This window comes from Perognathus longimembris, chromosome 1 (assembly GCF_023159225.1).
Source record: "Perognathus longimembris pacificus isolate PPM17 chromosome 1, ASM2315922v1, whole genome shotgun sequence".
Classification (NCBI taxonomy): domain Eukaryota; kingdom Metazoa; phylum Chordata; class Mammalia; order Rodentia; family Heteromyidae; genus Perognathus; species Perognathus longimembris.
The window spans coordinates 158,359,760-158,372,831 of NC_063161.1; the positions used below are offsets into that span (position 1 = coordinate 158,359,760).

Genomic DNA, 13,072 nt, shown 5'->3' on the forward strand with positions numbered 1-13,072 from the left:
CTCTTGTGATGACAGCGGCTTTCTGCTCCTTGGTGGTCTCTGGGGACCCCAACGTCTGGGAACAGAACCACAGTGCTCAGATCTCAGCTTCTAGGTAGGGCTGCCGGCCGGAGCCCCCGGAACCCAGCCCCTGCTCAGCTTTTTACACACATCCTCTCCACCTGCCACGGGCACAGGCTCCTTGTGCTCTCCCCTGGGGGTCACAACTCCCGCCCGGGGCGGCACAGCAGGCGGTGACCTGGGCTCACTCCTCGTCGTGCCTGCCACCATCCACCGGCTTCTCATTGAACCCCGGCTGAACTGTGCTCTCCCCCGGGATGGGCAGGTGCTGCTCTGCAGTAAGCCCAGCTCCTGGCCCTGCACCAGACCAGGCGTCTGGAGACTAGAAGCTGGTCGGTCCTTCCTTCCTTCCACCCTTCCTCTTTCCATCCATCCTTCTCTCCTTCCTTCCTCCTTTCCCTCCTACCTCTCTTCCCACCTTCCTTCCTTCTTTCCTCCATCCTCTCTTCCCTCTCCTCTCTCCTTCCTCCCCTTCCCTCCCTCCCTCTCCTTCCTCCCTTCCCCCTTCCTCTCCTTCCTCCCATCCCTCCCTTCCTCTCCACCCCTCCCCTTCCTCCCTCCCCTTCCTTCCTTCCTTCCTTCCTCCCTCCCTTCCTTCCTTCCCTCTTCCCTTCCTTCCTCCCTCTCTCCCTCCCTCCCCTTCCCTCTTCCCTCCCTCTCTCCCTCCCTCCCTTCCTTCCTTCCCTCTTCCCTCCCTCTCCTTCCTCCCTCCCTTCCTTCCTTCCCTCTTCCCTTCTTCTCCTCCCTCTCCTTCCTTCCCTCCCTCCCCTTCCTTCCTTCCTCCCTCCCTTCCATCTTCCCTCCCTCTCCTTCCTTACTTCCTTCCTCTCTCCCCTCCCTCCCTTCCCTCTTCCCTCTTCTTCCTTCTTCCTCCCTCCCTCCCTCTCCTTCCTTCCCACCCTCTCCTTCCTTCCTCCCTCTCCTTCCTTCCCTCCCTCTCCTTCCTTCCCTCCCTCTCCTTCCTTCCCTCCCTCTCCTTCCTTCCCTCCCTCTCCTTCCTTCCTTCCTCCCTCCCTCTCTCCCTCCCTCCCTCCCTCTCTCCCTCCCTTCCTTCCCTCTTCCCTCCCTCTCCTTCCTCCCCTCCCCTCCCCTTCCTTCCTTCCTTCCTCCCTCTCTCTCCCTCCCTCCCTCTCTCTCCCTCTCTCCCTCCCTCCCTCCCTTCCCTCTTCCCTCCTCTCCTCCCTCTCCTTCCTCCCCTCCCTCCCTCGCAACCTCCAGGAGACGGGTCTATCTATGGTGGACCAATTAACGGGCCCTCCCTCCAGCGCGACGCGGATCTCCCAGGCCGCCCCTGGACGGGATCGAGGCGCAGCACGACCGCGAGCCAGCCAGCCTGCGGTCGGAGGGAGGAGCCAGGCCGGCCCCGGGGGCGCGGAGACACCGCCCGCGCCCCCCTCCGGGCCCCCGCTCGGCTCGGCGGGCAGCCGGTGGAGACCCGGGGTACCCGGGACGCGGGCTCCCCGCCAGGCCCGCAGCCCGCGGCCGGGGCCTCGCCGGACTACATTTCCCGGCGTTCCCCGGGGCGCCGGGCGCGGCGGTGCCATTGGCCTCGCCGGACTACATTTCCCGGCGTTCCCCGGGGCGCCGGGCGCGGCGGTGCCATTGGCGCAGGCCCCGGCGGGCTGGGCTCCGCGGGCTGTCGGGGGCGGGCCCCGCGGGCGGTAAACAGCCACGTGGGGCCGCCGTCCGCGCAGTGACCGGCCGGGGAGGCCGGCGGCGGCGGCGGCGGCGGCGCGGTTGCGGGGCGCGGTGGCGGGCGAGCGCGGTTGCGGGCGAGCGCGGCGGCCGCCATGCCCGCCTCCCAGAGCCGCGCCCGCGCCCGGGAGCGCGGCAACGTCCTGCAGCGGGCCGAGTTCCTGTCCCTGAGCCAGCCCCCCCGGGGCGCGCCCGAGCCCCGCGGCGGCGCCGGCCGCAGGGCCCCGGGGCCCGGGCCGCCCCCGCCGCCGCCGCCGCCCCCGACGACGACCCCGGGCGCGGGCGAGGGCGGGCGCGAGCGGCGCGCGTCGCAGCAGCTGCCCGAGGAGGACTGCATGCAGCTGAACCCCTCCTTCCGGGGCATCGCCTTCAACTCGCTGCTGGCCATCGACATCTGCCTGTCCAAGCGGCTGGGCGTGTGCGCCGGCCGCGCCGCGTCCTGGGCCGGCGCGCGCTCCATGGTCAAGCTCATCGGCATCACGGGCCACGGCGTCCCCTGGATCGGGGGCACCATCCTCTGCCTGGTGAAGAGCAGCTCCCTGGCCGGCCAGGAGGTGCTCATGAACCTGCTGCTGGGTGAGTGCGCCGCCGGCCCTCCGCCCCTGGCCCCCCCGCCGCCCCCCAGAACGCGCCGCGGGCCTCCAGCGTGGGAAGCCTGGGGGCCCCGACCGTGCGGAGCCCCCCCCCCCGGGGCTGTTCTCGGCACGGCCTCAAGGGAGGGCCCCTCGGGGTCCTGGGGCACGGTCACCGTGGAGTGCCCAGCGCAGTGCGCGGGCAGTGCTGCCCGCTGCCCCCCACGCACTCTTCCCCGCTGCCTGGGTAAGAGATCTGCAAGCTTCCCCCCCGGTGGGTTTCTCCCGGCCGGGGTCCTTACCTGCTCTGTCCCCGGGGGAGGGAGTCACTGGAGAAGGGGGCTGGTCCCTGGTGTGTTTTGCCAGGCTGGGCCACCGGCCCCTCGGCCTAGCACTGTCCTGGGCCAGTTGCCACGTGGGACGGGTGTGGAAGGCCAGCCACCCCAGCCACCTGGAGGTGACACCCAGCCCCCATCCGCCTCACCCTCCTGGCACCTCTGGGTGCCCTGGATGCCAGCCTTCAAGCCGGGACCATGGTGACTGCCCTGCCCTTCCCAGCCTGGTCATCATTTGGGGGACGGGTGGGGGGGGGGGCGGGTAACCGGCAAGGCAGGCAGGAACAAGAGGTCTCCTTTCCAAAAGGGTGAGGGTTAGATCCCAAGGAACGCTGCTTCCAGAAGGAGTGGAGCTGTGTCCCATCAAGGGCCCCTCGGGGCAGAAGCAAATCACCGGATTTTAGGGAGGAGGTGCTAGATCTGCTACTTATTACTAAGCTGTCGTTGTTCTGCTCCTCCTAATTTCCTCAGCAAGCAGGGTTCAGAGGCGGGTGGCCCCCGTCTTCTCATTGCACAGATAATTTTTTACATTGGAAATAAAGCGGCCTGGCCTAGCAGCAGAGCTTGGAGTTCCATAGGCCTCTGCTGGCTGGGAGGAAGGGACAGGGACAGGTGGCCGAGCCACTGGGCCAGCAGCTTCCAGGCAGAAGCTGCCCCCATTATCTGCAATGTCCCTGGTGCCAAAAACTGCCTGGGGGGATGGGGACGGGGCGGCTCCAGAAAGCTGTGCGACTGGAGGCCAGTGGCTTGGCCGGCATCCCAGCTACTCAGGAGGCTGAGATCTGAGGATGGACATTCAAACCCAGCCCAGGCAGGAAAGACCATGAGACTTTTCATTTTTTATTTTTCGTCGGTTATGGGGCTTGAACTCTGGGCCTGGGCACGGTCCCTTAGCTCTTCCGCTTAAAGCTAGCGCTCTTCCACTTGAGCCACAGCATCACTTCCGGTTTTCTGTGTTTAATTGGAGTTAAGCATCTCACAGACTTTCCTGCCTAGACTGGCTTTGAACTGTGAACCTCCGATCTCAGCCTCCTGAGTAGCTAGGATGACAGGTGTGAGCTATGTGTGCCGGCTCATGACTTTCTTATCTTCCATTAACCAGCAAAAAAGCTGTGGCTCAAGTGGTGGAGTGTCAGCCTTGAATGAAAAAGCCAGAGCACAGGGGCTGGGGGTATGGCCTAGTGGTAGAGTGCTCGCCTCACACACATGAAGCCCTGGGTTCGATTCCTCAGCACCACATATATAGAAAAGGCCAGAAGTGGCACTGTGGCTCAGGTGGCAGAGTGCTTGAGCAAAAAGAAGCCAGGGACAGTGCTCAGGCCCTGAGTCCAAGGCCCAGGACTGGCCCAAAAAACAAAACAAAACAAAAAAAAGCCAGAGTACAAGGTCCCAACATCAAGCACAAAGAAGAAAAAAAAAAAAAAAAGGAAAGGAGGGTGGGCTGAGAATGTGGCTTAGTGGCGGTAGAGTGCTTGCCTAGCATGCACGAAGCCCTGGGTTCGATTCTTCAGTATCACATGAACAGAAAAAGCCGGAAGTAGCTCTGTGGCTCTAGTAGTAGAGTGCTAGTGTTGAACAAAAGAAGCTCAAGGACAGGGTCCAGGCCAAGTTCAAGCCCAGGACTGGCAAAAAAAAAAAAAAGAAGCAAGCAAAGCTGTGTGGGAATCAAGTTGGCTGGTGGCAAAGGATTGGGCAGGGACGTTTATCAAGCCTCTCTCAACCCTGGCCCAGACCCCATTTGTGCCTTCCTCCCTTTCCCATGCGGTAGTGGAAGGAGAGGGCTGTGGCTTATTGAGAGTTTACTATGTGCCAGGTTGTACAAAAATGATTTCTGATCTTTACCATGACCCCCCTTGCCCCAAGTATGGCACTGGCATATCTCCTCCCACTCACTTGTTTTTTTTTCTGGGGCTGGTACCAGGGCCTGAATTGTGGGCTTCCTGCACTTGCTTGGTTTTCTTGCTCTACCACCTGAGCCAAGCCTCTAGTCCAGCACTTTGCTGGCTAATTGGAGATGGACAGACTGTTCTGCTTGGATTGGCTTTGAACCACAGTCCTCCAGGTCTCAGCCTCCTAAGTAGCTAGGATTACTGCAGGAGGGCCCAGCTCTCAGCTTTATTCCTCCCTTAAAGAGGAGGAAACAGAGGGTGATCATATGTCAAGGTGGACAGGATTCCAGTTCTGGCTCTGCGTGATCTACGCAGGGGCAGAGAGAACCTCCCACCGTTTGGAGCTTCCTAGGGTGAAGAACGTGGGTAGGGCTCGGTTTCCATGCTCTGTAGATGCTTCCAGCAGGGGGTACGCTTCCGAGAAAGGGGGCATGTAAGCAGTATCGTCACTAACCAGGAGCGCTCCACTTTATATACACCAGCATATAAGCATGGTTTTTTGTTTTTTGTTTGTCAGTCCTGGGGCTTGAACTCAGGGCCTGAGCACTGTCCTTGAGCTTCTTTTTGCTCAAGGCTAGCACTCTACCACTTGAGCCACAGCACCGCTTCTGGCTTTTTCCACATATGTGGAACTGAGGAATGGAGCCCGACTTCATGTATGCGAGGCGAGCCCTCTACCACTAGGCCACATTCCCGGCCATATGAGCATGTTTCTAAGAAAGCTGGTGACCTCCAGTGGCCAGTGTCACTGTTGGGGGTCTGCAGGGCCTGGAGGAGTGGGGGAGCCCTGGGCAGCAGCCCTGCCCCTCCCCCCCAGAGCCCAGGGCTCCTGGCCAGGCCCTCGGCAGGACTCTAAGAAAACAGGACCTGTGCTGAGGAAGGTGTCAGCGCGCCCCAGGGCACACGGCCCAGACTCCAGAACGCAGAGCTCAGGGCTCATCTCCGAGCTGGCCCGTGCCAGTCCTCAGGCTGGGGGGGCCTCACCTCTCAGAGCCTCGGTTCCACCTGCCGAGCGGGTCGGGGGGACCCTTTTCTGAAGGATCACACGGAACACTTGGCACGTGCCAAACCCAGTTGACACTTGTCACCAGTGGGAGGCTGTCACGGCGGCTGTCAGGAAAGCCCCACCCACCGCCCATATGGCTGCCCCTCCTCCGGGCTCCAGAGGCTGCTGGAAAGACCCCATCCCGTATCTCGTAGCCTCTGGGTGGCAGGCGGCGCTAGTCCCAAAGGCCTCCCTCCTTTCCTCCTGGGCTGTCCTACAGGGGGAAGTGGCCTCCTGTCCTCTTCCTCGTGACTGAGTCCTTTACTGAGGTGGTCATGAATGTGAAAACGCAGTGCTTTCAGGCTGTAAACCCAGTTGCTTAGAAAGGCAGAGCAAGGGGGATGGCGGTTTGAGACCGGCTGGGGTAAAAGCATGAAGATCCTATCTGAGAAATCAACGAAAAGCAAAAGTGTGTGGCTCAAGCCGTGTAGCCTGAGGTCCCGAGCTCATCCCCTTTCTGTCTCTATAAATTTGATGACTCTCGGGGGAAGTGGAGTCACGCCGCATTTGTGCTCTTACACCCGGCTTACGTCACGGAGCTTAACATCCTTAGGGGTCGGTCTTCCACGATAGAGCCTGTGTAAGAATGGATGTCCTTTTTTATGGCTGAATCCTATTCCGCTGTGAGGCTAGACCACGTCGTGCTGTGCGTTGGTGGTTGGTTTGTGCTGTCTCTCCTGTGCTATTGTGATATATTAAGATGACTGCTTGTATGCCTGGGTCTCAGCTTTCAGGTGGTTTTCTTTGTTGTTGCTCTTGTTGTTTTGGGCCGGTCGTGGGGCTTGAACTCAGGGCCTGGGCGCTGTCTCAGAGCTTCTGTGCTCAAGGCTAGCCGCTGCTCTACCGCTTGAGCCACAGCTCCGCTTCCAGTGCTCTGGCGGTTCATCGGAGATGGGAGTCTCACAGGCTCTCTCCTGCCCGGGGCTGGCTTCAAACTGCCATGCTCGGGTCGCAGCCCCCGTACGCGGCTGGGCGTGGCTGGGAGGACAGGCCGTGGGCACGGTGGCTTCCGGGTGGTGTGGCGATTTCACGCTTGTGTGGGGGATCACGGTGCTGCGTCCCGGTGATGCTGGGAGGCCTCGCTGGCGGCAGTTTCGTTCCCCTCCCCCCCCCCAACGGTAGCCGATCCGAGTGTTGTTTGCATTATTTGTCCTTTTTTTATCTTTTTTCTTTTTTTAGCAGCACTGAGATTTGCACTCAGGGCCTTGCGCTTGCTAGGCAGGGGCTCCGCCACTTGAGCCCCTTTTGCTTTCGCCTACCCCAGCCTCTTTGGTTTTCACTAGCTTTTTTTTTTGAAAATTAGGTCTTGCATTTATGCCAAGCCAGCCTGGACTTTAGTCTTCCTCGCTAGGCCGCCCTGGTAGCTCGCATGGCAGGGGCTTACCGTTCTGCCCGCCCAGTGCTTTGTTGGTTGGTATGTATGGGGTCTCACTAACTTTCCTGCCCTGGTCAGGCTTTGAACCACTATCCTCCTGATCACTGCCTGAGTAGCTAGCATTACAGGCATAGACCACTGTGTCTGGCTCTTCCCTCTTACAGTGAGGACCAGTTCAAACATCACAGTAGCATTTCGGTGTAGATAAAACTTCAGAGAGAGGGCTGGGTCCTGGGGCTTGCACCTGTAATCCTAGCTGCTCAGAAGGCCGAGAAGGGGGGGGTCGTGGGTCGAAGCCATCCTGGGGAGAAAAGCGTCAGCGACCCCATTCCCAGAATAAATAGCAGAAGCCAGGCTGGAGGGGTCGCTTAAGAGTCTGAGCACCAGCCTGCGAGCCAGAAAGCTGAGCAAGAGCAGAAGGCACTGAGTTCAAAGCCCGGTATTGCCCCCAAAATGCAGAGAGACTCTGCAAGTGACGGTGAACTGTCATTGGGGACCAGGGGCTTTGCGCGGGGAGTACGTAGGCCCCAGTGAAGGGTGGGACCATGGAGCGTGGACTCCAGAGGATTGCGGCAGGCCGACTCTGAACGGTGACCCCGGCCACCTGCCCCCTGGTCACGTGACTGGCGCCAGGGGCAGCAGTGCCGTTACGCGGCTGGGCGGAAGTCCTCCCGGGCAGCTTTGTGACCAAGGCTGTGGAGGCTCCGGGCGGACTGGGTGGCGGCCGTGACGGTTTCCTGAGGACTGACACGAGCCACTCCGGCCTGGTCCCGGCAGTTTTCCCATCCTTCCACACAAAAGATCACGCCGGGCATGGTGGCTCACGCTGCCGTCCTAGCTACTCGGGAGGCTGAGATCGGAGGATCCAGGTTCAAAGCCAGCCCACCCCAAGAGTAGGCTGCGTGTCAGCCCAGGCCCCATGCTGTCAGCGCACACTAACGCGTAGCTCTGTCATACAGGGGGCCCCAGCCCAGCCCCCCCCCCCCGTCCCCACACCGAGCCCGGGAGAACTCGCGTCTCAGCCCAAGCCCCTCGCCAGCCCCTCGGCCGACTCCCCAGACAGCACTGGGTGAGCCCCACACCCCGCACCCGGCCAGCGGCTCCGGGGGACGCCTGAGGGACCAACCCTTCCTCCAGGCTTTGGGCCCTGTTTGGAGCTCACCCCAGACCATCAATCAGACACCCCTGCTCCTAGCGGCAGGCCCACACCCCCGCGCCAGCCTCCCCGCAGGGGCCAGCCGCCCCTGGGGCTCTGCCACGCAGCGTGGGAACGAACGGCCCGTGGGAGGGGCGGGCGGGCAGGCTCTGCCGAGCCGGGCCCTGGGGTCCACAGTTGGGCCCGCGCTGGTGATGGGGGGGGGGGCGTCAGCCCGGGTGTCTTCACGTGGGTGTGGGAGCCCCGTCGGGCTGGGCTGGGGGAGGGGGGGGCACATTGAGGCTGTGACGTCACAGAAGCTCACCTGCCAGCACACGAGGGGTGTGTGCCTGTGTGTGCGTGCAGACGATTTACACACGTGTGGACACACAACACGACCCACATGTACACACACGCGTGCACACACACCCCACACTTCCAACAGTGGAACGAGGGCCCGGGATTCCACCCACCCTGCTGCCTGCTCTCCACTGCTGCCCACTGCTCCTAGGATGACCCTTCTGTGTGTGTGCACACACACACTCACACATCCACCATGAACTATGCCACGTTAACCCTTTTTTTTTTTTTTGTACCTGTCCTGGGGCTTGAACTCAGAGCCTGGGAGCTACCCCTTAGGTTTTTCACTCCAGGCTGGATGGAGCTCGGCTCCTTGAGCCGCTCTTCCAGGTAGGGCCTTTTAGCGGTTCATGGGCGGTAGGAGTCTCACCGACTTTCCCGCTCGGGCTGGCTTTGAACCGTGAGGCTCAGATCGCAGCCTCCTGCGTTGCTAGGATGACAGGCGGGAGCCACCGGCGCCGGCTCCTGCGGTTGTCTGGACTCCGCGGGCCGCATCCGTCTCACCCGGAGGACGCGGGGTCCTTGCGGGTTCTCGGGGTTCCGCGCCTCCCTGGCCCGGAGCCTGGGGTCGAGCGCGTCCGCAGCGAGGTGCGACGTCTGTCTGAATCTTGTCCATCTGAGACACGGGGGCTCCCTGCCCCCCACGGCCCGGCAGCCCCGTCGGCTTGGTCCCCGTGACTCCCGCTGCCCCGTGCCTCGCAGAAGTGGACTCCAGACGGGGGCTGGTGGCTGACACCTGTCATCCTAGCTATCAGGGCGCTGAGATCAGAGGACCACAGTTCAAAGCCAGCCTGGGCAGGCAAAGTCTGAGGTCCTTTTTTTTCTTTTTTTTTGTCAGTTGCGGGACCTGGGCGCTGCCTCTGAGCTCTCTTGCTCCAGGCTAGCACTCGCTCTACCACATTGAGCCACAGTGCTACTTCTTGCTTTTGAATGGTTAATTGGAGAAAAGAGGCTCATGGGACTTTCCCGTCCGGGCTGGCTTTGAACTGTGATCCTCACATCTCAGCCTCCTGAGGAGCTAGGATTACAGGCGTGAGCCCACCATCCCATCTGTAAGGTTCTTATCTCCAATTAAACACCAGAAAAGCCAGAAGTGGAGCTGTGGTGCAAGTGGTAGAGCACTAATCTTGAGTTTAAAAAAAGCTCAGGAGGCTGGGAATGTGGCTTAGTGGTAGAGTGCTTGCTTAGCTAGCATGCATGAATCCCTGGGTTTGATTCCTCAGTTCTACATAAACAGAAAAGGCTGGGGGCTGGGAATATGGCCTAGTGGCAAGAGCACTTGCCTCCTATACATGAAGCCCTAGGTTCGATTCCTCAGCACCACATATACAGAAAACGGCCAGAAGTGGCGCTGTGGCTCAAGTGGCAGAGTGCTAGCCTTGAGCAAGAAGAAGCCAGGGACAGTGCTCAGGCCCTGAGTCCAAGGCCCAGGACTGGCCAAAAAAAAAAAAAAAAAAAAAGAAAGAAAAAGCTGGAAGCAGTGCTGTGGCTCAAGTGCAGAGTGCTAGCCTTGAGCAAAGAGGCTCAGGGATGGTGCTCAGGCCCTGAGTTCATGCCCCTGGACTGGCAAAACAAAAACAAAACAAAAATCAGGAACAGCACCCAGGCCCTGTGAAAGTTCAAGCTCAAAGATTGGCCATCGCAAACAATAAAAACTTATTTAAAAATGTACACAAGGCAAGGGCCAGTGGCTCACACTTGTCTTCCTAGCTACTCAGAAGATCTGAGGATCACAGTTCAAAGCCAACTGGGACAGGAAGTTCATCAGACACTTATCTCCAGTTAACCACCAGAAAGCCGGAAGTGGCGCTGTGGCTCAAGTGGTAGAGTGAAAAAGCCCAAGTGAAAGCACAAGACTCTGAGTTCAAGTCCCATTGCCAGCAAACACACACACACACACACACACACACACACACACACACACACACACAGTGATCCGGGGGCCAGTGGCTCACACCTGTAATCCTAGCTCCTCAGGAAGTTGAGATCTGAGGATCGCCCGTTGTCAGCCATCCCAGACAGAAAACTCCCTGAAACTCTTCTCTCCAACAAACTACTCAGAAAAGGCTGGAAGTGGAGCGGAGCTGTGGCTCAAGTGGTAGAGCGCCAGCGTGGAGCACAAAAGCTCACGGGCAGTGACCAGGCCCCAAGCTCAAGCCCTAGGGCTGGGCACACACACACACATGCACACAAGACGTGTACAAGTAATGCGTGTGCAGGGTGTGTGTGTGTGCGTGTGCAGGGTGTGTGTGTGTGTGTGTGTGTGTGTACTGGTGCAGCATTATGGAAAGACACGAAGCCACCCTTAACCCTGGGGCTGGGGAGGGGCATTGTGACCCAGCGTGGACGGAAACCCTGCCCGGGCGTGGGGTTCCTGTGCGCGGGCGCCCCCCACCCCCATGCGGAGCCCGTGCTCCGCCTCTCCCACCTGCCGGCCCTCGGTGCTATAAATATCCCCGGCCTCGCCGGTGCCGTTGGCAGCGGCCGCCGAGCGCCGCGGTCCCGGCCCAGCCGTCTGCCGCATCGTCCCCTCTGAAGGACGCCGGGTCGCTGCCCGCTTTCCGGGGTTATAAATAACCCTGCGCTGGACATCCCTGCCCGGGAGTCGGCACCGGGCACGTCCCTACTTAGCTCCCCTGCACACCTTCCTGCAGTGCCCGCCGGGGGGGGGGGGGGGCTTCTGATCTGGAGCCCAATGGACCTCAGAGAGAGGCCCCACCAACCCCCCCCCAGCTGACTCGCTCCCTCCCACAGCCAGAGCTGGGGTGCACCCCGGGCAGATGCGCAAGGACCCCCTCCCCCCAGCCAGCCAAGAGGCCCCTTCCTTGCTCCCGGAGCCCCGTCCAGGCCAAGCTGGCTTTCAGACCGCATTGTCCGAGGGACCCAGTGCCCAAACCAGCCACCTGAGGCCCCTCTGGCCACCTCGCCCTCACGAACACAGCCCCGGGGGACCACTGGGCTGGGGACGGGGAGGGACGGCCTGCGGGAGGCTCCGCCGCCGCCCGAGCCCAGGGTGGAGACGGCGGTGCCGCGGGTGCCCGGCCTCAAGCTGTGATCCTCCCAACCTCTGCCTCCCCGGTGCCTGGAATGACAGCGACGCGCCACCGTCCGCCGCGGATTGAGATGGGGTCTTGCGATTGATTGATTGCTTTTTGCCTAAACTGGCCCTGAACTATGACCCTTCCGTTCGCCGCCTCCCAGGTAGCCAGGGTTACAGGCAAAGCCCCTAGGCCTGGGGATCAGGGTTTGAAACCAGACCAGGCGGGAAAGTCCTTGAGACTCTTATTTCCGGTTAGCCACCGAGACGGAGCCGCGGCTCACGTGGGAGGGTGCTGGCCTCGAGGGAAAGAAACTAAGGGACATCACCCGGGCACTGGGTTCGAGCCCAGGACTGGCGCAGAGGGAAAGGGGAACAAAGGGGAAACGAATAACCTGTGAGCTGCGGGAAAGGCCAGGACGGGTGTCCTTGGTGGAGGGAGGGAAGGGCCGCGCGGAGGGTAGGACCCCTGCCCGCGTGTCTGAGCGTGCTGAGCACGGGCGGCATGGCGGGGGGGGGGGGGGTGGGGGCTGGGGACCGGGAGGGGGGCCGGCGGCGCTGACGGCGCCCGTGTCTCCCGCCCACAGCCCTGCTGCTGGACATCATGACGGTGGCTGGGGTGCAGAAGCTCATCAAGCGGCGCGGCCCCTACGAGACGCCGCCGGGCCTGCTGGACTACCTGACCATGGACCTGTACGCCTTCCCCGCGGGGCACGCCAGCCGCGCGGCCATGCTGTCCAAGTTCTTCCTGAGCCACCTGGTGCTGGCCGTGCCGCTGCGCGTCCTGCTGCTGCTGTGGGCCCTCTGCGTGGGCCTGTCGCGCGTGGCCATCGGCCGCCACCACGTCACCGACGTCCTCTCCGGCTTCCTCATCGGCTACTTCCACTTCCAGCTGGTGGAGGCGCTCTGGCTGTCCTCCAACACCTGCCAGATGCTCATCTCGGCCTGGTGAGCGCCGCGCGCTCCGCCGCCCTCCGCAGGCTGCCGCTCACGCTCCCCACGCCCGGCCCGCCGCGGGACCCTTGCCCCGGGATAGCTAGGAAAGCCCCCCGCCACCCCCGGAACGGCTCACCCCGGAGCCCACGGCCCCCGAGGCCTGGCGCTCGAGCTGCCTGTGCCCAGCGCCGGCCCCAGAGCCCAGGAGGAGCCCGGAGTGGCCTGTGGGTGTCACTGCGGCGTTGCCCCCCTCCCCCCCCGGGGGGGGCGGGCCTGGACTCGGTGGGACCTGTGAGGTCATGCCGTGTCACGTGACAATACAGGTGGTATGCAACACGCCCTGTCCCGTGTCGGGTTCTTGCGGTGGTGGTGTTTTCTTGTTAGGGATGGGATTTGAACTCGGGGTGTTGTCCTGCTCGCCAGGCAGGTGGTTTATGGCGGAGACACACCTCCAACCCGTCGTGTGTGTGTGTGTGTGTGTGTGTGTGTGTGTGTGTGTGTGTGTGTGTGTGTGTACTGGTACTGGCGTTTGAACTCAGGAAGGACCTGATTCTCTCACTTGGCTTTTTGCGCAAGGCTGGTGCTTTACCACTTGAGCCACAGCTCTACTTCCGGCCTTTTTGGTGGTTCGTT

The 13,072-nt window shown here is 61.6% G+C and overlaps 1 protein-coding gene across 1 annotated transcript; it reads left to right on the forward strand.

Annotated features, from left to right (window-relative positions):
- Positions 1 to 1,791: 1,791 nt before the first annotated feature.
- Positions 1,792 to 12,775, forward strand: Plpp7 (phospholipid phosphatase 7 (inactive)). Its single transcript, XM_048345187.1, has 2 exons — positions 1,792 to 2,331; positions 12,091 to 12,775. The coding sequence occupies exons 1-2, from the start codon at positions 1,851 to 1,853 to the stop codon at positions 12,453 to 12,455; spliced, it is 846 nt and encodes a 281-aa protein (XP_048201144.1). The 5' UTR covers positions 1,792 to 1,850; the 3' UTR covers positions 12,456 to 12,775.
- The last annotated feature ends 297 nt before the right edge of the window (positions 12,776 to 13,072 follow it).

Excerpts from the sequence above, each read along its gene's own strand:
- Plpp7 (XM_048345187.1), top strand. The coding sequence starts at position 1,851 with ATGCCCGCCTCCCAGAGCCGCGCCCGCGCCCGGGAGCGCGGCAACGTC. Across the intron at positions 2,332-12,090 it reads GCTCATGAACCTGCTGCTGG|CCCTGCTGCTGGACATCATG; the intron begins GTGAGTGCGCCG and ends TCCCGCCCACAG.